General features: G+C 42.7%; 1 protein-coding gene across 2 annotated transcripts; it reads left to right on the forward strand.

The window, feature by feature from the left end:
• The first annotated feature begins 7,246 nt into the window (after positions 1–7,246).
• On the forward strand, positions 7,247–25,378 carry LOC109897775 (neural Wiskott-Aldrich syndrome protein). 2 transcript variants are annotated; one of them, XM_031833157.1, is made up of 11 exons: positions 7,248–7,703; positions 10,528–10,662; positions 10,792–10,878; positions 10,973–11,069; positions 11,854–11,877; positions 14,640–14,856; positions 15,247–15,289; positions 17,947–18,100; positions 21,164–21,735; positions 21,819–21,927; positions 22,713–25,378. In XM_031833157.1, the coding sequence occupies exons 1-11, from the start codon at positions 7,599–7,601 to the stop codon at positions 22,772–22,774; spliced, it is 1,605 nt and encodes a 534-aa protein (XP_031689017.1). In that variant the 5' UTR covers positions 7,248–7,598; the 3' UTR covers positions 22,775–25,378. The 2 variants fall into 2 exon arrangements, with proteins under 2 accessions (XP_031689018.1, XP_031689017.1); XM_031833158.1 differs by lacking the exon at positions 11,854–11,877 and having other exon boundaries at positions 7,247–7,703.
• The last annotated feature ends 768 nt before the right edge of the window (positions 25,379–26,146 follow it).

Raw genomic sequence — 26,146 nt, forward strand, 5'->3', positions numbered from 1 at the left:
AACATTCTTTGGTAGTTACGGAATACTAACTAAAACTAACTGTATGCTGTTTGGTGCATATACATGTGCCATCAAAGCACATTCCTCCAACCTAAATATTTCCTGTGGAAACAGCAGAAACACCCGCTAACAGGGGGAACATTTTATTGCATTCCAAGACAACATAAAAATGGCTGACTGGGCATTCCTGTCCTCCCTCTATCTGATTGTGATGGGGAGTTATGAGGTGGTGAGCAAGGTCCTTCCCCTCAGCTGCAGAAACACTGAAAAGGCTTACAACTTTTGACTATGGCTGCATCTATGAATGATTACACTCAGCTTTCTGTTCAAGCAGTCATTCTGAATTGTGAATTATTGACCTGCACTGATAAGGGAAGGAAGGGGCTCCTACCCTCAATAGTTCTCATGTACTTATTTCCTAAAACATTTCATTAACAAACTAAGGAAAATTGTGCTCAAGGTATCTAGAGATCAAATAAATATTGGTGTCTGCCCAACTTCTTTGTCACACAGGGGACATACAAGGAACAGATTGTGCCTATAGACCTTTTCATGATGGTGGTTCATTCAGAATTAGGGTAAAACAAATTAAACAGACATCATATTTAGGACCTCTTTAACTTGTAGTTGTCTGGGTCTAGACACCAATTCTATAATAGGAAACATCATAGGCAAGGTAATTACATCAAGACCTTCTGTGGCAGACAACATTAAATGCAATGTTGTTGTGTGAGTCCTTCTCTTCATAACCCAGGGGTGGAGTCAATTCATTATTTCATGAAATGGAAATGGCCTGCTATTGATACATTTCTTCCCATCTTCATTAATGAAAATTCAAGCCAAATCCTCCATTGACTGTTTGAATAAATAAACCCCAGTGTAACGGCGTTCTTCGTTTGTTGAAAGAGAGTCGGACCGAAATGCAGCGTGGTGGTTACTCATGTTCTTTAATGAAGAAAAAGTGACGATACATGAAATAACTTAATAAATACAAAACAACAAACGGAACGTGAAACCTAATACAGCCTATCTGGTGAAACTACACAGAGACAGGAACAATCACCCACGAAAGACAAAGCGAAACTCAAGCTACCTAAATACGGTTCCCAATCAGAGGCAACGAGAAACACCTGACTGCTGATTGAGAACCGCCTCAGGCAGCCAAGCCTATACAACACCCCTAATCAGCCGCGATCCCAAATACTACAAACCCCAATACGAAACACAACACACAAACCCATGTCACACCCTGGCCTGAACAAATAATTAAAGAAAACACAAAATACTAAGACCAAGGCGTGACACCCAGACATTGAATAAACCCCAGCCATTGAATAAACCCCATTCCTTGAATAGACCCCAGCCATTGAATAAACCCCATTCCTTGAATAGACCCCAGCCCTTGAAAAGACCCCATGCCTTCAATAAATCCCAGCCATTGAATAGACCCCAGCCCTTGAATAGACCCCAGCCCTTGAATAGACCCCAGCCATTGAATAGACCCCAGCCATTGAATAGACCCCAGCCATTGAATAAACCCCAGCCATTGAATAGACCCCATTCCTTGAATAAATCCCAGCCATTGAATAGACCCCAGCCATTGAATAGACCCCAGCCATTGAATAGACCCCCAGCCATTGAATAAACCCCAGCCATTGAATAGACCCCATTCCTTGAATAAACCCCAGCCATTGAATAGACCCCAGCCATTGAATAGACCCCAGCCATTGAATAGACCCCATTCCTTGAATAAACCCCAGCCATTGAATAGACCCCATTCCTTGAATAAACCCCAGCCATTGAATAGACCCCAGCCATTGAATAGACCCCAGCCCTTGAATAGATCCCAGCCCTAACACAGTGTCTACCTCCATCTAGTGGTGAATAATGAGTTGTCCTACCGTAAGTGAGAGAAAGGTTCAATATTAGAAGACATACAAGTAATTGAAAAATTGACCATACCATCTGAAACAGAATACCTCATTATAATCAGCCTATGGTTTGTCTATATGTTGACATGTGGCAGGTCTATGGTTGTTAATGTCAGTGATTTAACAGAGTAGGAGTCAAGATATAGACTCTTAATATAAAAGGCGTAACTCCTACTCCGAGAAGATGTATAAACACTGGCCCTGACCGTATAGGTCCAAATAAGATACAGTTCAATCTTTTTGCGCTGACAGTCCCTTAACCAAATGTTGCAGTTGTAACTATTGATCATAGAATGGTCCCGCTGGAAACAGATCCAGCCATCTTTCCACACAAAAAGGGTCAACTGCTGATCTCCCACGCTTTTCTACAACTACATTCCTCACAGGAAGTGAAAATATGGACTATTTTGGGGGTATTACGATCAAGTAATTACGTAAAGGAAACCCCTGCAATTGTATTGTTCAGAACAATAAATGTTGTCTATTTGCATTGAAATACAAATGCTAAATTGTATATTGTTCTGACAAGAAACAAAACAAATGTCTGTTGTTCAGTTCTTCTTCATAAAACCTTTATAAGGTATGCATGAATGCAGCATACATACAGTGCCTTGCGAAAGTATTCGGCCCCCTTGAACTTTGCGACCTTTTTGCCACATTTCAGGCTTCAAACATAAAGATATAAAACTGTATTTTTTTGTGAAGAATCAACAACAAGTGGGACACAATCATGAAGTGGAACGACATTTATTGGATATTTCAAACTTTTTTAACAAATCAAAAACTCAAAAATTGGGCGTGCCAAATTATTCAGCCCCCTTAAGTTAATACTTTGTAGCGCCACCTTTTGCTGCGATTACAGCTGTAAGTCGCTTGGGGTATGTCTCTATCAGTTTTGCACATCGAGAGACTGAATTTTTCCCCCATTCCTCCTTGCAAAACAGCTCGAGCTCAGTGAGGTTGAATGGAGAGCATTTGTGAACAGCAGTTTTCAGTTCTTTCCACAGATTCTCGATTGGATTCAGGTCTGGACTTTGACTTGGCCATTCTAACACCTGGATATGTTTATTTTTGAACCATTCCATTGTAGATTTTGCTTTATGTTTTGGATCATTGTCTTGTTGGAAGACAAATCTCCGTCCTAGTCTCAGGTCTTTTGCAGACTCCATCAGGTTTTCTTCCAGAATGGTCCTGTATTTGGCTCCATCCATCTTCCCATCAATTTTAACCATCTTCCCTGTCCCTGCTGAAGAAAGGCAGGCCCAAACCATGATGCTGCCACCACCATGTTTGACAGTGGGGATAGTGTGTTCAGGCTGATGAGCTGTGTTGCTTTTACGCCAAACATAACGTTTTGCATTGTTGCCAAAAAGTTCAATTTTGGTTTCATCTGACCAGAGCACCTTCTTCCACATGTTTGGTGTGTCTCCCAGGTGGCTTGTGGCAAACTTTAAACAACACTTTTTATGGATATCTTTAAGAAATGGCTTTCTTCATGCCACTCTTCCATAAAGGCCAGATTTGTGCAATATACGACTGATTGTTGTCCTATGGACAGAGTCTCCCACCTCAGCTGTAGATCTCTGCAGTTCATCCAGAGTGATCATGGGCCTCTTGGCTGCATCTCTGATCAGTCTTCTCCTTGTATGAGCTGAAAGTTTAGAGGGACGGCCAGGTCTTGGTAGATTTGCAGTGGTCTGATACTCCTTCCATTTCAATATTATCGCTTGCACAGTGCTCCTTGGGATGTTTAAAGCTTGGGAAATCTTTTTGTATCCAAATCCGGCTTAAAACTTCTTCACAACAGTATCTCGGACCTGCCTGGTGTGTTCCTTGTTCTTCATGATGCTCTCTGCGCTTTTAACGGACCTCTGAGACTATCACAGTGCAGGTGCATTTATACGGAGGCTTGATTACACACAGGTGGATTGTATTTATCATCATTTGTCATTTAGGTCAACATTGGATCATTCAGAGATCCTCACTGAACTTCTGGAGAGAGTTTTCTGCACTGAAAGTAAAGGGGCTGAATAATTTTGCACGACCAATTTTTCAGTTTTTGATTTGTTAAAAAAGTTTGAAATATCCAATAAATGTTGTTCCACTTCATGATTGTGTCCCACTTGTTGTTGATTCTTCACAAAAAAAATACAGTTTTATATCTTTATGTTTGAAGCCTGAAATGTGGCAAAAGGTCGCAAAGTTCAAGGGGGCCGAATACTTTCGCAAGGCACTGTAATGTATACTCGTAAGCAAATGTGATGCAATAAAATTGGTGACAATATAAAAAAAAGGTTTGTAAAGAGTTCGAGGCTTTATTAAACCTTTGAATGTAATGTTACATATACATTGTTATGTCCAAAGTCTACTCTAGATGTTGATGATTTGGCTAAAACCACTGATTGAAGTGGTTCAGGCTTTGTCTAGCCTAGGAACACCGGCCTATGATGAGCCCATGACACAGAAAGGCCTAATTGTGCCCACCATATTGATCTGACGTCTGCTTCATGAATGTAGCACAGAATCTACTTGGGATGTGAATGGATGAATATTCACCAGCCCACATGTTACCGTCACCACCTGAAATGACGTGACCCATCTGAAGGAGAAAAACATACAGTGAATAATTGATTTTGGTACTTCGTTTAGTTTATTAATTCAACCATTTAAAAAAACAAGTACACATACATTTTGAAAAACCATGCATGCACATTAGTAAAACCATTGAGGATAACACACAATAAAGTCTAGGAATGCACAGAAGAGGCCTAGGGAAAGGGAGGGGGGAGTGGTAGATGTCTCAACTGGGTTTTTTTCCTTTCTTCATTTCCTCTGTTCAGCCCATTCTCTTGTCTTAATGACATTCTCTGTCTCTCTTTGTTGCACAATCCACTGGCAGTAGTCTGTGAGTGTCGAACCACAGACAAAACAGCACTAGTGGAAATTGTGTGCCCTACGCCGCTATTTCTGTCACCTTTGTGTGTGTGTGGAGATCATGAAATGTGTAAGTGTATGAGAGATGACGAGAGGTGGCGAAGAGGTCAAAAGGTGTGTGTGTGTGTGTGTGTGTGTGTGCGTGTGCGTGTGTTTGTGTGTGTCTGTGTGTGTGTGTCTGTGTGTGTCTGTGTGTGTGTGTGTGTGTGTGTGTGTGTGTGTGTGTGTGTGTGTGTGTGTGTGTGTGTGTGTGTGTGTGTGTGTGTGTGTGTGTGTGTGTGTGTGTGTGTGTGTGTGTGTGTGTCTGTGTTTGCGTGTGCGTGTGCGTGTGTGCGTGTGTGTCTGTGTTTGCGTGTGCGTGTGTGCGTGTGTGTGTGTGTGTGTGTGTGTGTGTGTGTGTGTGTGTGTAATGTAATGGGATTACTTTCCCCTTAAGAGGCATTAGAAGAAGACAAAAAGGATCCATCAAACGCATTTGGTGTGTCATCATAGTGGTCTCTGATCTGTGGTCAGACTTGCTCAGGTGGAATAATCTTAAACGTGCACCTTTTTTCAATGCTGATTTTAATGTTATTGAGAAAATAGAAAGGTGTCAAAATGAATTTTTGTTTCGCAAACATCCTTTATGAATGTAAAAGTAATCCAAGAAGTTATCATCTACAGTAGTTTATAAAACCTATCTGTAATCTGATGGTAACATAACTGAATACGTTTTTTGCATGCATTCGTACGTGTGTGAGTGAGAAAAAGAAAGAGAGAGAATCTTGTGGCCACCACATAAAATCAATGTTTATTGGTCGTGTAAACAGATTTGCTGATGTTAGTGCAGGCACAGTGAAAAGCTTTCAATTCAAAACAATACACACATCATCCATAAAGTGATTTTTGTTTATTAAGAAGTATCAGAAAGAGCAATATCAGAACGAGCAATGTCAGAGTCAAATGGTAAGACTTATGATGCAGCATGCAGCTCTCCCTGCTAATGTTAGCCTGGTGTCGAATCCAATAACCTTTTAACATCATACACCCAAACACACAAGAAGTGTTGCTAGCCTAATAGATTAGCGCTCTGCTAATACCTCTCTGACAGGGTTTAAGGGAGGACCAGGTGGCACCTGGTAGGACACCCCCCTCAGATAAAGTCTGTCCATCTGTCTACCTCTCTTCCTCCATTCTTTGTATGTTAGATGAAAGACATAGAGGAGCACTTAGAGGCAAATCTCCACCCCAGGGAGTATTGATTAAAGCTCAGTGTTTGGGGTGAGATAATGAAGCACAGGGCAGTGTGGTAGCATAATACCTGAGGACATTAAACCTGAAAACACCAAGTGCAGTTGGAAAGGTTTCCTAAAAGCACTTTCATGCTCCGTTTTACACCTAGAGCCAACCCCAAGGCCCCATGGCCCCAAGGCCCCATGGCCCAACATATTTAATTTATATCAGCCATAGTTGTTCATGTTGAAATTCCAGTGTCACTAAATGCTTTTTGCACTACAGATGAAAACTCATAGTCTTGTTTGGAGCAATTTTACTGAATGAATGATTATATAATCAAATCCTGAATAAGATGAACATTCGAGTTTTAAAAACACAGATGCCAGCTTGAGGCTATCAAGTAAAAAAGTGGTCGACTATTTTACATTATTTTATTAAACAAGAGAATCTGAGAAATTACAGTCATATAGTATTCAATGTTAGTCATACTCAACTAATCATGTTCAAATTATGATATAGGTTTTGGACTTGTTTTAAAACTACAACGACATATCCATATCGATAGCCATTGAACTCACTGAACTTTGTGTTTGAGAGAGAGAACTAGAGAAGAAGAGAGAGAAGCAAAATATTACTTATTTTGTTTTTATATAGCAGGTTCATGTGCTCAAAATGCTTCTAGATGTAATAAGTAGGTTATATGCTGTACATATGTAACATTGTATCGCTCTCATTGAAAATATGACAACAGCAGTAGCTCCACCCTAATAAATAGCAAACATGTTCAGTTGCCAATCGTTCTACAACGTTGCAGATAGAAACCATGAATAGAGCCGATGTGATTCCTTATTCTACATGTCAGAGAAGCATGTTTGCGCTACATATGATTTCTATCTGAACGTTCCAAAACGTTGCGTCCTGCTGAACGCGCCCCAGTCACGGTCCAGCTCTGCACGCACCCCCTTACAACGTAACGCATTCCTTTTGCAAAATCCACTGGGAAATAGGGCTAGACCATTCCATCTTTCGTGATATTTTTGGCATCCTCATTATATTGTAACACCAGAACATTTACAGACGACATTAAAAATATATATTTTTTAATGCAAATGAATTTATTTCGGAAGAGGGGGCCTTACTCTTACATTTTTATATGATGTTTTGGTTTCTCCTCCCCCTCTCTCCATTGGAATGGTTGTTCCTTCACACTACCTACTGTGCCATGTTGGATGGATGTAACGTTATCGATGTTGCAGCTGGAGTTACGAATGAAAGTTTAGATTTTGCCCTCTGCAGAGATTGGGGTTCCCACGGATTCTTCGAGGACCCTGGGGCATGGTGACGTTATTCAACAACCGGGATCCAAAAATATTTCATTTTGCAGGCCTCTAGCTACCTTAGAAACAACGTAATAAGACGATGCAGTTGCAGGCCATGGCGACCAAAGGCTGCATGAATTGTTTGTAATATTCAAGAGTAAAACAGTTAACTTTGTTTATCTGGAAATTATTTGGGAACATGAATAGCCATCCTCCGCAACGCCGGGTTGGAAATATTGGCTCCATACTCCTCACCCCGCAAGAGAACGAATGCCTCTTCAACTACCTGGGAAGGAAATGCATTGTAAGTTGTCTTGTTTACGACCACACTAAGCTCTCAAGTGCAATTTATCTACCTGTAACTTTGCGAAAATAATGTGTTAGGCTATTTGCAAAATGTTAGTGTACTGTTATGTAGGCTAATGTTAGGCAATAGCCTGGCTGCAGGCGGATAAGACGCATAACAGCTCAGCAGCTTTTTCCATGGCTTTGCTGGAACGATGCAGGGAAGAGTATGGGAAAGCAGAGATGTTTGCCTGTCAAGTGAATTTGTTGTCAAGAAATTGGCTTGGAAATGTGAACATTTGCCCATGGTGTATTAGTTTACCTCGGCCTGTAAACAAATGCAAACGCCACTATTATAATTCAGTGCATACCCCATTATTAATAAACAGATCAACATTGTATCGGCTAATGTTGCACGCGACTGTGTGTTTATAAATTGACTGCACTGCTGCTAATGTATTAAGTGCTGCCTACTGACGCACTGCAGTCTGGCATTTTTGCACTTCAATATTTTGTTTTAGTTTGACAGCCATTGCAACTTCCCGAGGGAAGACATTAGCCTGTGTGTTTGCACAATAGGGAATATGGTCAGAACTATCCCAATAATGGACTAAAAGAGCCTAACGTTAATCCTTATAGTCCACGGACCCTGTTCCGTTTAGAGGTGAATTGGCTCTGGCAGCCAAAACAACCAACTCCATCTAAACGAATCTATTCTCAATTGCGGTACAGTTCTAGAAAAAAAATATATACTCTGTTTTAACAGTTGCAGCTGACAGTATTTTTCAGTGAAAACACGTTTGTGTGTAAACGAGAAATAACAGCTCTGTAACATGGAAATATGTCCGGCTGGGAAACCCTAACCTTATAACGTTGTGTAGTCATTTGACATTTAAAAAAATATTCAAACATTTAAAAAATATATACTGAACAAAAATATAAACGCAACCATTTCAGATATTTTACTGAGATACAGTTCATATAAGGAAATCAGTTAATTGAAATAAATTAATTGGCCCTAATCTATGGATTTCAAATGACTTGGCAGTGGTGCAGCCATGGGTGGGCCTGGGAGGGCCCGCAGTGGTGCAGCCATGGGTGGGCCTGGGAGGGCCCGCAGTGGTGCAGCCATGGGTGGGCCTGGGAGGGCCCGCAGTGGTGCAGCCATGGGTGGGCCTGGGAGGGCCCGCAGTGGTGCAGCCAGACACAGCCAATCAGAATTTGTTTTTCTCCATAAAAGGCTTTATTACAAACAGAAATACTCCTCAGCACCTCCCCGCAGACGATCCCAAAAGGGAAACGGCAGCTTAATGCTCTGGCAACAGCTCTGGTGGACATTTCTGCCGTCAGCATGCCAATTGCAAGCGCCCTCAATACCTGTGGCATTGTGTTGTGTGACACAATTGCACATTTTATAATGGCCTTTTATTGTCCCCAGCACGGTGCACCTGTGTAATGATCATGTTATTTGATCAGCTTCTTGATATGTCACATCTGTCAGGTGGATGGATTATCTTAGCATAGGATAAATTCTCACTGACAGAGATATAAACAAATTTATGCACAACATTTGAGAGAAATAAGCTTTTTGCATGGAACGTTTCTGGGATTCTTTTATTTCAACACTTCACATGTTGCATTTATGTTTTTGTTCAGTGTATATTCCTTATCTTAAGGAAGCGTAGCCTAGTGGTTAGAGCGTTGGACTAATAACCGGAAGGTTGCAAGTTCAAACCCCCGAGCTGACAAGGTACAAATCTGTCGTTCTGCCCCTGAACAGGCAGTTAACCCACTGTTCCCAGGCCGTCATTGAAAATAAGAATATGTTCTTAACTGACTTGCCTAGTTAAATAAAGGTAAAAAAAATAAAATAAAAAAATAAAATGCACTGAAGCGTTTTAACTTTCAGAAAGATCGTCAGGGCTCTTAACAAAATTCCTCTGGCCAAAAGATACTATCATCAATAGGCGCTAAAGGAAGTTAACTTCTGTGAAATGGTTAGGTCATAACATACATCATTTCCCAATACTGAAGGCTAATAAGGTATTTGTGAAAGTCAAATCAGTCTATTCACAAAAGTGTCAAATGACAAGCCAGTGGAAAGACTACAGTAGTCTACAGTACCCTGTCCAGATAAATATTATAATAGGAGCAACACCATATGCCAAAGTCAAAGCCCTAGCTTGATGTGTGTTCTTTCTATCCCCTTAATTTTTTTCCTACCATGGGATTTGGGAACATTTAGACTTAGCCTATGGTCTGGCCAGTGACCTTTCCTGTGTTAGGATGAGGTGTGAGTATGGGGCGAGAAGGGCTTACTCGTTTTCTCTCGCTCATACCTGCGATAATAAATCGTAGACAAGGAAGAGGAAGCAAGCCGGAGTGATATTTCCTCTTCCTTGGTCTCCTTGGTGATTGGCATAGGTTGCTCTCTGTGTCCATGGTGACAGAAAACCAAGCTTTGGTTTGTGTGGCTCCTGGCTATGTCTATCATTCTCTATCAGGTCTGCTCAGGCTGTCTGATTAGCAAACCTTGTACTATATGCTCCCGGAGCATCTAATCAGTGTTTCTTGTTCGTGGATGTGTTCCTCTTCCTCTATACTGTCATAACTTACTTATTGGCCCCTAGAGGCATTCCACTAGTTAGGCTTGTTAACAACGGGGCCCATGTTGTAGAATGTAGTCAGTCAGTTTCATGTAGAAAAAAGTGACTTGCAATCCAACACTGCACTTTTGAATCACATTGAATTAACATTGAATTAACATTGAATTAACATTGTGTCACTATAGTGAGTTTTACTTTGCTGTACGTACCACACTCCCATTGTGATGATGTCCTCAGACCCTGTGCACAGCGGTGGTCCAGGTGTATGGGGCAGACAGGAGCTCGTCCTGGGTGAAGAGGTGCTGCGGAGTGGCCTGTCTGATCAAGGATAACCCTCTGAGGTCCTACTTCATCAGGGTCTTTGACATCAAGGTGAGTGAGTGCATTATAAGGAGGATGGTTGAAGTTAGCCTAGCCTCACTAGCTTAATACCTTTCCTGAGGAAATCCCTCTGTGCTGCCAATATAGGAATTTCAGTGACTGTTATTTCTCTCTTGTCAGGAAGGGAAAACCATGTTTGAACAGGAGCTCTACAATAACTTCTCAATCAACAGCTCGAGGTCCTATTTCATTTCGTTTTCAGGAGATGTAAGTATACTACCTCCGCTTGAAAGCTTGTGGACCCAACATAGACAGTGTCTTTAAAAAATTACAGATCTCTCTTTCCTCACTCTATCTTCAGAACTGCCAGGTAGGCCTGAACTTCGCTAGCGAGGAAGAGGCCAAGCGATTTAGAGCCGCACTGAAAGACCTACTCAGCAGACGGCAACGTAAAACGGGTAACTACAGTGGCCCCGCGGGCTCAGTCTACACGCCTTCTGCTTTCTCATCACCTCAGCCTTTGACCCTCTGGACAGGGAAAGCGAAGAAAGCTCAAATTTATCTCACTGCTCTACTACTAACAACCCCACAGGGGCCCAATCCCAAATCGTCCCATCATTTGCCTTAGATGTATCTTGTAACTGCTCGAGGGGTTCATTTGGGGTCAACAAGGTTCTAGGAATGGGTTTGGAATTGAGCCCTGCATCAATTTTTTTGCTGGTTGCTGTTGGAAAGTCAGTGGTATGTCTGTCTAGTCAAAACAGCAGAGGGTCTCTGTGTTAAAAGCTGTGATTGTGTTCCTTTCTGGCTTCCCTCCATCTCTCTCTGTTCCTCTCTGCTTGCCAGCCTTTGACGTGTACTGCTCTTGCTGTGAGAAGTGAGTTTCCAAAGACGTGGGGCTGGGAAAGGGGCTACTGTAATGGTATGTTAGGGACAGCTAGTTTAATTCTCTGTTTTTCCACGACAATTTTTTTTCTTGCGTTTGCATCTGTTCTGGAATTTATCCGCCGTCCAGGATCTGACTGGTCAGAGAACTGTCATTCTCTCCAGCCTGCAGTGGCTACCTTTCCATCCTATTTGGAGTGGCTACCTTTCCATCCTCATGAACTAACTCTGAATGCTTTCCAAACACTTTGCTTTTCCTTTCACACTTCCACATACACTCTCTATCGCTCTGATAGCTGTGGCTTTTGCCATCTGAATTGGCTGAGAAATTATAATTGTGCCCGTTTTGTTTTGCAGAGAAAAGACGTGACCCTGCAAATGGTATGTTGTCCATTCTTTGAATTGTACCGATTTTTATAGTCCAAATGTTGATTTTCAACATGTAATGGGACGCAATCCTTTGTTATTTTACGTTACAAAAGCATAAATCTCCTATAATCCGTCACACAAAATCAAGTGTACAGTAGTATGCATGTACACACACACACACCCCTTTACGATATGGCATGATCAGACGGGTCAGTTATTGTAGAGAAATAGGCTAAATCAAATTCGTATTAGTACACATGCACTCACTCCGAGTATGACATTGTTGACATTGTCATTTTTAGCCCTAACATTGGGCTTTAGGGTTAATCTGTGTAGCATGAGGCCTCTGTGTGCCATTTGTAAACCATATGGGTCTCTCAGTGCGTGTCCAACTGCCAACTCTTTCTCTTTAAATCAGCCTTCTCACAGATACTTGTATACCTTAAATGTCATGTACTAATCACAGTCTATTGCATAGAATTTGGTATTTGAATGCAAATGGACCCAAATGTAGGGATCCTGTAGAAGGACTATTCTCCATGGTGGAAGGATATTGTTTGGGATATGTCAGTCCCATTATTGAGTGTGAAACTAACAAGGTGACATATTTGCCCTAGATTCGCTCTTTGCTTTGGGAGTTATTTCCTTTTTTGCTTCCCTCTCCTCCTTCAATATGTTCATTTTGTTTTCCTTGTCATAATTCACTGTCATGTTGGCAGTGTGTGCTTTGGGAAAGGAAGCACGTTAATATTTATTGGTATTGAATGATTACATTTGAGATTTCTGAAGCCTAAAATGGACAGGAGGACAACCGTTAGCTTGGTCTGTCAATCATTGACTTACGTACAGCCAAACAGCTACATCTGAATGGTACCACTGCATGGATTCTTTGCAAGTTCTCCATTGAAAGCTCCCAATGAAGTGGAAAGATGAGGGTAAACGTGTCTCAAGGCAAGGGAGCTTTCAAAGTCATGCTTGCATGTCCTCGTCGATAGCTGAGACTTCTAACATTTCCAGGGATTTGGTTGGGATTAGCTGTGGATTACTGATTATGTCAGATCCAACTGCATTTTGTGGAGATTAACATGGACTCAAGGAGAGCGCTCAAATGCCTGGACTGGGGAGGTTTGACCACAGCCATGTACTGAGGGCTTCTGCATTCCAGAAGACTGTTGGCCCACTGATCTGAAGCCTAACCTAGGTATCAGCCAAGGTTCTTCATCATGCAAAAGTAAGTAACAGACCTAGCTCCGTTACAGTTGGCCGTTGCAGTTTCAATCAGAAGGCGTTATTATCAAGTTCCTAGACATAATCCATAGCAGCCATGTTAGTGCCTCCTGGGTAATATTGACCAATAACAGTCCAAGGAATTAGCTGAATTTTAAACCAAGCGCTAGATGTTCATCATGGATGGATGGATGAATTGAATTGTCCAAGGCAGCAGCATGGCTCCCGGCTCAAAAGCTGACCAAAACTGTCTTTGTGTGACTCTGGGTTTGACCTAACTGATGTCACATAAGTTCCAACAAACACACACACACACACACACACCAGGAGGACAAACACTGGTTTTCAACCAGATTGATTCTGTCTATGTTTCTTTAGTCTTTCAGTTCTTTAGTCTGTGAAAGACTGCTGTGCTATTCACTGGTGCAGCCACAGGTAGTTTGAGAACCTCGAGAGCCTCGCCGGTCAGTTAAATAAAAAATCCATCAAATGAGTCCATTGGTCTCCCCAACGCTGTATCATCTGAATGGAACAAGGATGTATTGCACCAACTTCTTTATCAAGTCTGTCTTTATCAGAGTCATGGGACAGTGAGTTGAAGTTGGAAGAGTGGTTGGGTGTCCAGTGCAGCTTGTGGATGGGTTTTATATGCCGTTGTCCTGCCCTTGTCCTTTTGAGAAAGAGTGTGGTGCTAAGAGACCTGAGGACTAAGAGCTGGCTGAGAGAGGTGTTTAACGGTAGGGTTGTTGTCATGCAGATTCAATTTCAATTCTAGTCAATTAAGAAATGAATGCACATGATTGACATAATGATGTAATTATTTTTTGGCATAAATGTAAAATCTTTTGCTAATCTGAATTAGAATTGAAATGGAATGTGACACGCTGGTGTTGGGGTTCTAGATATTCACAAAGGCCTGTGTGTAGAGGCCTGTGTGTAGAGGCCTGTGTGTAGAGGCCTGTGTGTAGAGGCCTGTGTGTAGAGGCCTGTGTGTAGAGGCCTGTGTGTAGAGGCCTGTGTGTAGAGGCCTGTGTGTAGAGGCCTGTGTGTAGAGGCCTGTGTGTAGAGGCCTGTGTGTAGAGGACAGTTAGTGCCCTCTGTTAGTTGTCTTTACACTAACTTGAAATAGTTCTAAATACATCAAAAGACTGCTATTTAATTGTGTGTGGTCCTGCATTGTCAGCTGTGAGATTGACCTGGCCTGAACTGTTGATGGGTTTTAGAGACTACCATAGTCACAACACAGACCAAGTTATACAGTAAGCTTTTTACGGCCAGTCAAGTATGCAAATTATTGTTACCCTCGGGTCTCTTATGAATAATTCAAAAGGGCTGTATAATCGGACCTGTCTGTATTACAACTTGTTGGGTATGCTAAGAAACGAATGACCTTTTGGATTGGCTCCCACTCATTTTGTGAGAGCTTCCCAGCACTGGTTCTGAGCTTCCAAGCACTGGTTCTGAGCTTCCCATCACTGGTTCTGAGCTTCTAGTTCTAACAGTTTCTCCCTTTCCTCCTTCTCTCCCTCCTCTCCCTCCTACTAAAGGCCCAGCTCTCCCTATGGCCACTGTGGACATCAAGAACCCGGAGATCAACAATGTGCGCTTCCACAACTCCCACCATCATCAACACCACCAGCAGCAGCATCAGCCACACCACGTCAACAACATGCTGCACAGCAGCTTCAGCAAGAAGGAGAAGAAAGTCAAGGGCAAGAGAAAGAAGCTCACCAAGGCTGACATAGGCACCCCCAGCAACTTCCAGTGAGTGGACCACCCTTCTGTCTATAGAGTACACTTCAGACGGGTCTTTGTGGAGAGATGTAGCGCAGCAGGAGTTTCCCTGTATGTATGTTATGTTCTGTGAAGTTGTTGTGTAACGTATTGAGCTCGTCACTTACGTTTGAGGGCGTGCTTCATTGTGTCTTGTGAACCTCTTCAATGGCTCAATTGTGTTTGTGTACATTCAGAACTGCGCCCGTGCATGTGTGTGTGCACAAGCCAGTGGGTTTACATGAGGGTTTGTGCTTGGACATGTTTGTTGCTGCATGTGTAATGCGCAGCTGCACGCGTGTTTGTGAACCGGCTTGCGTGTAGGTACACGTGTATGTATGTGCTCATCCCTGTCTGTCCTGTGTGTCTGTCTCTCTTCAGGCACATCGGCCATGTGGGCTGGGACCCAAACACAGGCTTCGATGTGAGTACCACACACACACACCCTTCATGGGCACACAATGGTGACCTGTGTGGCCGACCCCTGATTGACCCACACAATGGCCTCTGTTGGATACAGTGCATACTTATCATACATTCAATGCTGTCATACAAGCCCCACTTGCAACCCCAAATATTCCAGAAAATATTTTGTCACTGTTTAGGGAAGCTATGCTTCAAAAACATTAAGTGGTTTTGCTAATATAGGCCAGATGAGTTATTGTTAGGTCTATCATTGTCATGCTATTCAAACAAATGTCAGAGAAGTTGGCTTAAGCACATACAGGACAGGTCTAGGACCAACTAGACCGGACAACTGACACAAAACCCAGCTTACATTACAAGGGACAACTGACACAGAGAACCCAGCTTACATTACAAGGGACAACTGACACAGAACCCAGCTTACATTACAAGGGACAACTGACACAGAGAACCCAGCTTACATTACAAGGGACAACTGACACAGAACCCAGCTTACATTACAAGGGACAACTGACACAGAGAACCCAGCTGACATTACAAGGGACAACTGACACAGAACCCAGCTGACATTACAAGGGACAACTGACACAGAGAACCCAGCTGGCATTACAAGGGACAACTGACACAGAGAACCCAGCTGACATTACAAGGGACAACTGACACAGAACCCAGCTTACATTACAAGGGACAACTGACACAGAGAACCCAGCTGACATTACAAGGGACAACTGACACAGAACCCGGCTGACATTACAAGGGACAACTGACACAGAGAACCCAGCTGACATTACAAGGGACAACTGACACGGAGAACCCCGCTGACATTACAAGGGACAACTGACACGGAGAACCCAGCTGACATTACAAGGGACAACTGACACGGAGAACCCAGCTGACATTACAAGGGACAACTGACACGGAGAACCCAGCTGACATTACAAGGGACAACTGACACGGAGAACCCAGATGACATTACAAGGGACAACTGACACTGAGAACCCAGCTTACATTACAAGGGACAACTGACACGGAGAACCCAACTGACATTACAAGGGACAACTGACACGGAGAACCCAGCTGACATTACAAGGGACAACTGACACGGAGAACCCAGCTGACATTACAAGGGACAACTGACCCAGAACCCAACTGACATTACAAGGGACAACTGACCCAGAACCCAGCTGACATTACAAGGGACAACTGACACAGAACCCAGCTGACATTACAAGGGACAACTGACACAGAACCCAGCTGACATTACAAGGGACAACTGACACAGAGCCCAGCTGACATTACAAGGGACAACTGACACACAGAACCCAGCTGACATTACAAGGGACAACTGACACACAGAACCCAGCTGACATTACAAGGGACAACTGACACACAGAACCCAGCTGACATTACAATGGAAAACTGACACACAGAACCCAGCTGACACTACAATGGAAAACTGACACACAGAACCCAGCTGACACTACAATGGACAACTGACACACAGAACCCAGCTGACACTACAACTGACACACAGAACCCAGCTGACACTACAATGGACAACTGACACCAAAGAACCCAGCTGACACTACAAGGGACAACTGACACCAAAGAACCCAGCTGACACTACAATGGACAACTGACACACAGAACCCAGCTGACACTACAACTGACACACAGAACCCAGCTGACACTACAAGGGACAACTGACACCAAGGAACACATCTATGAACAGAAAGCCTTCCTAAAGAGAATGGTCTTTAGGCCCGTTTTTCAAAGGAGCCCCGAGTCTGTGGTGACTTCAGGTGGTCTGGGAGGGCATTCCAGAGTCTGTGGTGACTTCAGGTAGTCTGGGAGGGCATGCTGGAGGCGGTCAAGCTAAAAGCCCGATTACCCCAAGGAGCGGAGCTTAGTCCTGGGGACGTGGAGGAGCAGGCTATCACTTGACCTGAGGGTGTGGGTGGGGTTATGGAGGGTGAGCAGTTGTTTGAGATAAGGAGGGGCAGTTCCATGAATACACTGGAAAGTCAGCAGAAGGGTTTTGAATTCAATCTGGAGTGAGACAGAGGAACACATCTAAAACACAGTCTGAATCTGCAGTCAGTGATGCATGTCACTAAGAACAAAGTGGACCAGAGAGCTTGTTAATGGACAGAATACAGTCTGTTTTAATGACCCTAATGAGCATGACTGATTGAACCCCTTTCCCTTGGGCTTAATTGCATGTCTATTTACTTGACTAGTCATGCATACAGAAGTATCACGCACACTCTTTCATGCCGAAGCAAAGAAGACTAGCTGCAGAGATCACTATTACCCAATTATGATTGAACAAACAAAAAGTAGTCAGTTAAAGGCTATGTGTTGTTGTGCACACAATCTGGTGCAATACCCATGTTCATCCAGAAGATGGCAGAATCCCACTTAGATTTTCAAAATAATTAGATTCTTGTCGTGCTATATTACGTTTTATTAGTTAAATAGAATTGGCATTGCATTTTTATATTTGGCAGGCCATGGTTGTATGTAGAGCATAATGTAAGCCATTTTCAAAACATTACAGATTCCATCCGCTCAGGATAAAATGCAGAGAGAAACAAATATGTTTTGTTTTTGAATTGTCCTGACCCGGTCTCTATCTCTATTTCTCTGCCCCAGTTGAATAACCTGGACCCGGAGCTAAAGAACCTGTTTGACATGTGTGGCATCTCAGAGGCCCAGCTGAAGGACAAGGAGACCTCCAAGGTCATCTATGACTTCATTGAAAAGAAAGGAGGGGTGGAGGCCGTCAAGAACGAGCTCCGTAGGCAAGGTGAGTTCACTGGAATCATCCTCAGTTCCTTGTATCTCAAGCAATGATGTATATAAAACCTGGAGATCTGATGCTATGTATTGGCCTCCAACTGCTCTTAAATACAAGTAAAACTAAATGCATGCTCTTCAACCGATCACTGCCTGCACCTGCCTGTCCGTCCAGCATCACTACTCTGGATGGTTCTGACTTAGAATATGTGGACAACTACAAATACCTAGGTGTCTGTTTAGACTGTAAACTTTCCTTCCAGACTCACATCAAACATCTCCAATCCAAAGTTAAATCTAGAATTGGCTTCCTATTTCGTAACAAAGCATCCTTCACTCATGCTGCCAAACATACCCTCGTAAAACTGACCATCCTACCGATCCTCGATTTCGGCGATGTCATTTACAAAATAGCCTCCAATACCCTACTCAATAAATTGGATGCAGTCTAAAACTGATGGCACAGTGATGTCATCAAAGCCCCATATACTACCCACCACTGCGACCTGACGCTCTCGTTGGCTGGCCCTCGCTTCATTCTCGTTGATAAACCCACTGGCTCCAGGTCATCTACAAGACCATGCTAGGTAAAGCCCCGCCTTATCTCAGCTCGCTGGTCACGATAGCAGCACCCACCTGTAGCACGCGCTCCAGCAGGTATATCTCCCTGGCCACCCCCAAAACCATTGATTGGAACGAGCTACAAAAATCTCTGAAACTGGAAACACATCTCCCTCACTAGCTTTAAGCACCAGCTGTCAGAGCAGCTCACAGATTACTGCACCTGTACATAGCCCATCTATAATTTAGCCGAAACAACTACCTCTTCCCCTACTGTATTTACTTATTTTGCTCCTTTGCACCCCTTTATTTCTATCTCTACTTTGCACATTCTTCCACTGCAAATCTGCCATTCCAGTGTTTTACTTGCTATATTGTATTTACTTTGCCACCATGGCCTTTTTTGCCTTTACCTCTCTTATCTCACCTCATTTGCTCACATTGTATATAGACTTATTTTTCTACTGTATTATTGATTGTATGTTTGTTTTACTCCATGTGTAACTCTGTTGTATTTTTTAAAATTTATGTTACCTTTATTTAACCAGGTAGGCAAGTTGAGAACAAATTCTCATTTACAATTGCGACCTGGCCAAGATGAAGCAAAGCAGTTCGACACATACAATTACATACATACACACACTCTGTGTTGTTGTATGTGTCGAACTGCTTTGCTTCATCTTGGCCAGGTCGCAATTGTAAATGAGAATTTGTTCTCAACTTGCCTACCTGGTTAAATAAAGGTAAAATAATAAAAAATATTTTAAAAATTGACCATTGAAAAGCCAGTCCACCATATTGGCACTCCGCAGTAGGAGCAGTACTCTATTTGAATGAATAATTCTACAGTATTTCAATTAAATGTTTCAAGGATAAAATGTGTGGACAGTAACATTAGTAATCTTACAAATGTTTTCCTTAAAGTATATATATTTTTTTTATGTTTGCCACATATAATTTAAAAGTATGCATTATGGTGTCTGAACTAGAATAAATGTGGCAAAAAGTAATGTAGGCATTAATAAATGCAATGCTATCCACCTGAGTTAAAGCAGTTCTGCATGCGACAATGTGCCAAAATCCCTCTACAGTGATGTGAGAGACTGATCAACAACTACAGGAAGCATTTGGTTGCAGTCATTGCATATGAAGTTGGCACAACCAGTTATTGTGTGTAAGGGGGAAATTACTTTTTCACACAGGGGAATTGGGTGTTACATAACGTTTGTTCATTAGCAATGAGGCAATGACATGCTGTATGTTTAAGAGATGCGCAGGCTACATTTAAATATGCATTACTATATTATTTTTCATTAGGCCTACATGTACTTTGAAGTATTATTTTCAGTTGTCACTATGACAATGAACACACCCTAAAATCACTAAATGGTCTGAACCAGTATCTGTGGGTTGGAGACCTCATGAATAGTCTTGTTACCACCCTGTTAATAGCAGCGTACAGTAGGATGCGTTGAACAGTTGATTGACAGGTGTAGGCCTGTAGAACGATACACTTTCCTCTAGTGTGGATGCTCACCAACGTTTTATAGTTTTTGGCTTTGTTGAATGGTCCGGGCCTCAACTCCGACACAGCACAACTAACGTTATTATCACAACAGAATTAGCCTACTAGTAGGTCTAGATAATGTTAGTGAACTTGAATTAAATAAGTATAAAATTACACTTATACATTTTATACTTGTTTACTTTTATTTTCTATAAATTGACTCAATGAATTTACTCTGGCAAGTTTGCCACCGGTGCTCTGCAGTAAAGCGGAAGCAGCAACGTAAAAAAAATGCAGTAGGTAGCTTTTTTTAGGGGTGTGTGAAGATGGTGGCTTCAAAACAGTGCCCCTATCAGTCATCTAGTATATATCAATTATTGATCTCAAGTATCAAGAATTCCACCCACTGTGTGATGAACTTCCTTGTAACTCTGAGGTTAATGAAGTCAATGGTGAGAATGTACTCCACTGGGAATGAGATGGTGAATGCCAGACGGGGCTTATTCATGTGGTCTTTTCCCAGGGCCGCCCAGGTGGTGTGGTGGGTAACTATCGGTTTGTTTCCATAGAGTGGTGGTTCGTGTGTTTCTGCCTCAGGTATTGACTGTGTGAACTTTGACCTGCATAACTGGATAAAGCTGACTGCTGTTTGGTTTGTCTGCATTTAAAATTAACAGAATCGAAAGGCTATAATGTAAAATGTTGCCAGAAGTGAATTTCTGAGCTCAATGCTACAGGGTTTGAATTAGGCGTTAACTCTTGGTGGATAACCTATAATTGGGAACAACATTTTTGGGGATGCATGCACAAGTTATTTTCAGTACTTATAAGTGAGAGAGCCCTGATTTTGTAATGGGATCATTCAGAACTCTCGTTCTCCCCAGTAATTCAAACCCCTGCTGAATGGGATATTGTGACTGTCAAACTGACGTCTCTCTCTGTCTCTGTCTCTCTCCCTCTCCTTTTCCATCTTTCTCCTTTTCCATCTTTTTTTGTTCTACCAAGCCCCACCACCTCCTCCCTCTCGGGGTGGCCCACCCCCTCCTCCCCCACCCCACAGCTCGGGCCCAGCTCCTCCCCCACCACCACCACCCCCATCGCGAGGTGGCCGGGGTGCCCCGCCACCACCTCCACCCTCTCGGGCCCCCACCTCTGCCCCTCCCCCCCCTCCCCCCTCCAGGCCTGGTGCCCTAGGAGCCCCCCCTCCTCCCCCGCCGCCCAACAGAGGGGGCCACGGCCACCACCACTACCAGCCACCGCCTCCACCCTCACATGCCCCCCAGGCCCCACCGCCACCTCCCCCACCAGCAACACCACCCTCCGGTGGCGGGGGAGCCCCTCCTCCACCTCCTCCACCACCACCCCCACCTGGACCCCCGCCCCCTCCAGAGCTGGACGGTTGTGTGGAGTCGCCCCACTCACCCCCAGGCTCGGGGGGTAAGTCGGCCCTGCTAGAGCAGATCCGTGGGGGCACCCAGCTGAAGAAGGTGGAGCCACCAGCCTCCAAGCCACCGGCCACCACCGTAGGGCGCGACGCCCTGCTCGACCAGATACGGCAGGGCATCCAGCTAAAAACCGTAAGTGCCACTTTCTGCCTGTCTGTGTTTGAGTGTATTTCCATGTTTGTTTGTGTGATTAACTGTGTGTGTGCGTGTCTCAGGTACCAGACGGCCCTGAATCGGGCTCCCCTACACCGGCCCCCTCGGCAGGCATCGTGGGGGCACTTATGGAAGTCATGCAGAAGAGGAGCAAAGCCATCCACTCCTCAGGTAGGTTCCAACTGGCAGGTTTATTTATTTCACCTTTATTTATCCAGGTGAGTCAATTGAGAACCAGTTCTCATTTACATTAACAACCTGGCCTAGAGGCATTGCAACAGTGAACAGGACAACGCACAATACCACTAAAAGTAAAACACTATACAGAGGAGTACAAATTCATGAATTATAAACCGAGTGGTTCGAACCCTGAATGCTGATTTGGCTGAAAGCTGTGGTATATCAGACCGTATACCACGAGTATGACACAATTATTTTTACTGTCCTAATTAGCAATAAGGCACCTCAGGGGTTTATGGTGTATGGCCAATATACCATGGCTAAGGGCTGTACCCAGGCACTCCACGTTGTGATGTGCATAAGAACAGTGTCAAGCCGTGGTATATTGGCGAAATACCACACCCCCTCAGGTATTATTGCTTAAATATACAGCAATGCCGAATATTTACAGTGAGTTGGAGCAGAAAATTCCAAGGCAACACAGCCGACTGTGTGATGGAAGTGATTCGGTTAACAGCACTTGCTTGATGAATAACCTTGCCTGAGACCTAAAGACTTACGTTGACTCCCTGAGCTAATGCCTCGACTTTAGCTCAACGGATGAATACAGTCTTGTGCCATGCAGCCATTGGTGAGCAGCTGCAAGTCAAGATGCTGAATTGAACTACTTGTGTTCCTTGAGAGTTAATCCGGATTGTGTTATTACTAGTTACCCTTAATATAAAGATGTAGATCTCTTTATATTTTGTTAACAAGTCTGCTTTGACATTTCCTAGATGAAGATGAGGATGATGATGACGAAGAGGATTTTGAAGATGACGACGAATGGGATGACTAGTAAAGTTTCTCGTCCTCCTCCCCAACACAACTGACACTAAACTGATCCTAAAATCTTCCAAAAACAGACTAAAATTGAGAATGTTCTATGATTTTGCTCTATTTATTGTTGCCTTTTTTTGCTTTTATTAACCTGTGCAATACCTTGTTCATTTAATCTGTAAAGTGTTGTCACATACCCTCTGTAGAGTATCTCTGGTAACACTTTCCTGCGACTCTGTCATAGAATGCTCACATCACCGTTAAAAGCATGATATTCAAATCTTATAAGCTGTCATAACTGTTCATGGTAATACGCTGACTTGCTCAGGCTGACCACCACTGCATGTGACGCTGCGAGATTGCTTGTCGTACGCTAATACAAGGTGTTATAAATCACCAATGACACCTGGCGTCTGTTTAGGAGGGTGCAATGTCACGGAACGTCCAGAGATAGAAACGTATTGTGTAGAATAGATATGATTCTCGGTCCTCAAGAGTAGTTCTTATTCACTTACGGTATCAGTTAACATTATATTTCCATCTGCAACGTTCTGAACACTTAGCCCTATGGAATAACACACTGCTGCTATGTCATGGTTATGACAGCCTAAAGACAGCAGGTTCAAGTAGTACGGTATCTGATGGATTAACAGTGTGCAATTCTAGTTAGGATATATTTGTTTGGTGTGATACTTTAAATGTTCTGTTCCCCTGTCTGTAAAGAAAGGGAGAAAGATATATATACACACACACACGTAACAAACGAAAGAGGTTATTGTTGTTAATGCAAGATAACACTATTTTCTTACCCAACTTTTCTGTACCTTCGATTTTCTTAATGAGATCCTAGTTTAGCACAGTTATTTTTTCATATGGAGACCATTAGAATTGTAAGCCCAAATTGACTGGTGTAAATGTGTTCAATGCTTTGTTCAAAGCTGTTATATCTTGGCACAATTTCAAAATTGAATTTACTATAAGAGTAACAGTGCAATGTCATAGTTGTGTTCCAACAATCTGCTAAAGTGATGGGGAAAACAAAGCTTACGATGGGCTGGATCAGTATACATATGTAGGATCTTAATTTGAGCCTGTTTGCTACAGCAGGAAAATAATCCTGCGGCAACAGGAAATGTATTTTTTTTTGTATTGTTCATGCCTTTTTTCGCCCCAATTTCGTCGTATCCAATTGGTAGTAGTTAGTCTTGTCTCATCGCTGCAACTCCTGTACGGACTCGGGAGAGGTGAAGGTCGAGAGCCATGCGTCCTCCGAAACACAACCCAACCAAGCCGCACTGCTTCTTGACACAATGCCCATCCAACCAGGAAACCAGCCGCACCAATGTGTCATAGGAAACACCGTACACCTGGCAACCGTGTCAGTGTGCACTGTGCCCGGCCCGCCACAGGAGTCGCTAGTGCGCGATAAGACAAGGATATCTCTGCCGGCCGAACCCTCCCTAACCCAGATGATGCTGGGTCAATTGTGCGCCGCCCCATGGGCCTTCCGGTCGTGGCTGCATCAGTGCCTGGCCTCGAACCCAGAATCTCTAGTGGTACAGCCTTAGACCAATGTGCCACTCGGAAGGCCGGAACTGTGAATTTTTATGTCGATTATAATGAATGGACATTTTTCATGAGGGAAAATCAAGTCTGGAAATTAGAAACTTCAGAAGCCTTTTTAAACCTCAAATATACTACAAGTTAAATGTCCTACATTGTGGAAAAGTTCTCCAGCAACAGGATTTTCAAATTGAAGATCTACATCTGTATACTGCCTGCCAGTCATTGACAAATGGAATATATAATATATGCTATTTAGCAGACGCTTTTATCCGTAGTGATTTAGTCACAAGTGCGTACATTTTTAACATATGGCTGTCCTGGGAACCAAACCCACTATCCTGGCGTTGCAAGAGCCTTGTCTACCAAATGAGCTACAGAGGACCAGAGAGGATCATGGAAGCTCTTAAATCAGCTTTTATTAGAATCCATTTATGATTGACACTATGGAAATGTCCTGCTCATTATGGGTTTACAGTGGTGTCCTGTGTTAACTTTCAGAGGGGAAATTATCACTACAGAAATGTATAACTTATACAAAAATAGGATTCATTTAAGGTTTTGTTTTGTCTCTTTTCTCATACTTACTGTATCTGTTACAATAAATATTATTCTCTCCTCCCTGCTGGAATTAGAATAATATTTATGTTACTAGCTATTAGGTCAGTGTTCATATTCAGCAGATCTAGAAACATCCATCTTCCAGTTTTTCTTGAACTTTTATGGGATGAATCTGTAAATGCCTCCATACAAAAGCTAATAAGGAACCAAAATTGTCATTTGCACGAAGCGTCTACAAGGCTTTGGTTTCACTATCCTAAATGCTTTCATGGTGATAATGCTGATAATGATGCCTGTGAAACTCAATTTTACAGTATATACAGAAGTAGCCAAATGGATGATGTTTGAACCGTATTGCCTGTCTCAATTTCTACCATCCTCCACCGAGGTGATTGCTGCATTAAGAAACCGTAATACTGACATCAAACCTTCAAAAGAGGTTGGAAAAAGCAATGGAAATACTAAATTGTATACTTAAATAAATGTTAATATTTACAGAGACCTTGTCAAGTGTTTATTTTTTTTTATTTTTTACATATTACATGCTGTCCTATTGCAACTGGTATTTACCTAGTATGTGTTTTAAAGATTTAAGGGGATAACAATGGATCATTTCAGGTACTTAACTTGTGGGTAACTTTATGTAACCACAACTTTAGCCTGCAACATACAAGGTCAATATAGGACTGAAGTCAATGTTTTGATTGAGAGGATGGCAATAGTTGTTGTTCCTATTGTAGATGACTCCATTACGGACCATATCCAGTCTGGAAGGCTAAAGCGTTACAGATTTTGCAATAGAAATTGAAAGGTAACTTCCGATTGAGCCAACATATGCAACGTTTACCGTGAATGCAGTCTCCGCAAAAGCGGGAACATTGCCTTTAAATTTAAATCACGCTGTAAAGCTGAACTTCCACGATGCGGATTGAGCAGATCTCAATGATTAACAGGATGACAATAGTTGTTCCTTTTGTAGATGACTTCACTCAACTGCATTACTTTGTATGAGTGAAGTTGTACAGTGAAAATATTATATTCTATGCATTAGTTCCATTCACCCTGTGATGCACCTTAGTGATTGGGTAAAAAAATCGATAGTTACATATTGGGTTATTATTTTTGACAATCGTGATATTATTGTTGTGCTAGTTGTTGTACCTGCACCAAAACTACAGTATTTTTCCTTCATAGCTTGTTCTCCATCTTCTTTTTAAATGGGGAGACTTTGTTTTCAGGTCTTTTATTTCCACGACTGAAAAAAAAA

The sequence above is a fragment of the Oncorhynchus kisutch genome, linkage group LG10 (assembly GCF_002021735.2).
Source record: "Oncorhynchus kisutch isolate 150728-3 linkage group LG10, Okis_V2, whole genome shotgun sequence".
In the NCBI taxonomy this organism is placed as follows: domain Eukaryota; kingdom Metazoa; phylum Chordata; class Actinopteri; order Salmoniformes; family Salmonidae; genus Oncorhynchus; species Oncorhynchus kisutch.

Coding starts and splice junctions, on each gene's coding strand:
- LOC109897775 (XM_031833157.1), top strand. CDS start 7,599: ATGAATAGCCATCCTCCGCAACGCCGGGTTGGAAATATTGGCTCCATA. Junction 11,878..14,639: donor AAGACGTGACCCTGCAAATG/GTATGTTGTCCA, acceptor CTCCTACTAAAG/GCCCAGCTCTCCCTATGGCC. Junction 15,290..17,946: donor ACCCAAACACAGGCTTCGAT/GTGAGTACCACA, acceptor TCTCTGCCCCAG/TTGAATAACCTGGACCCGGA.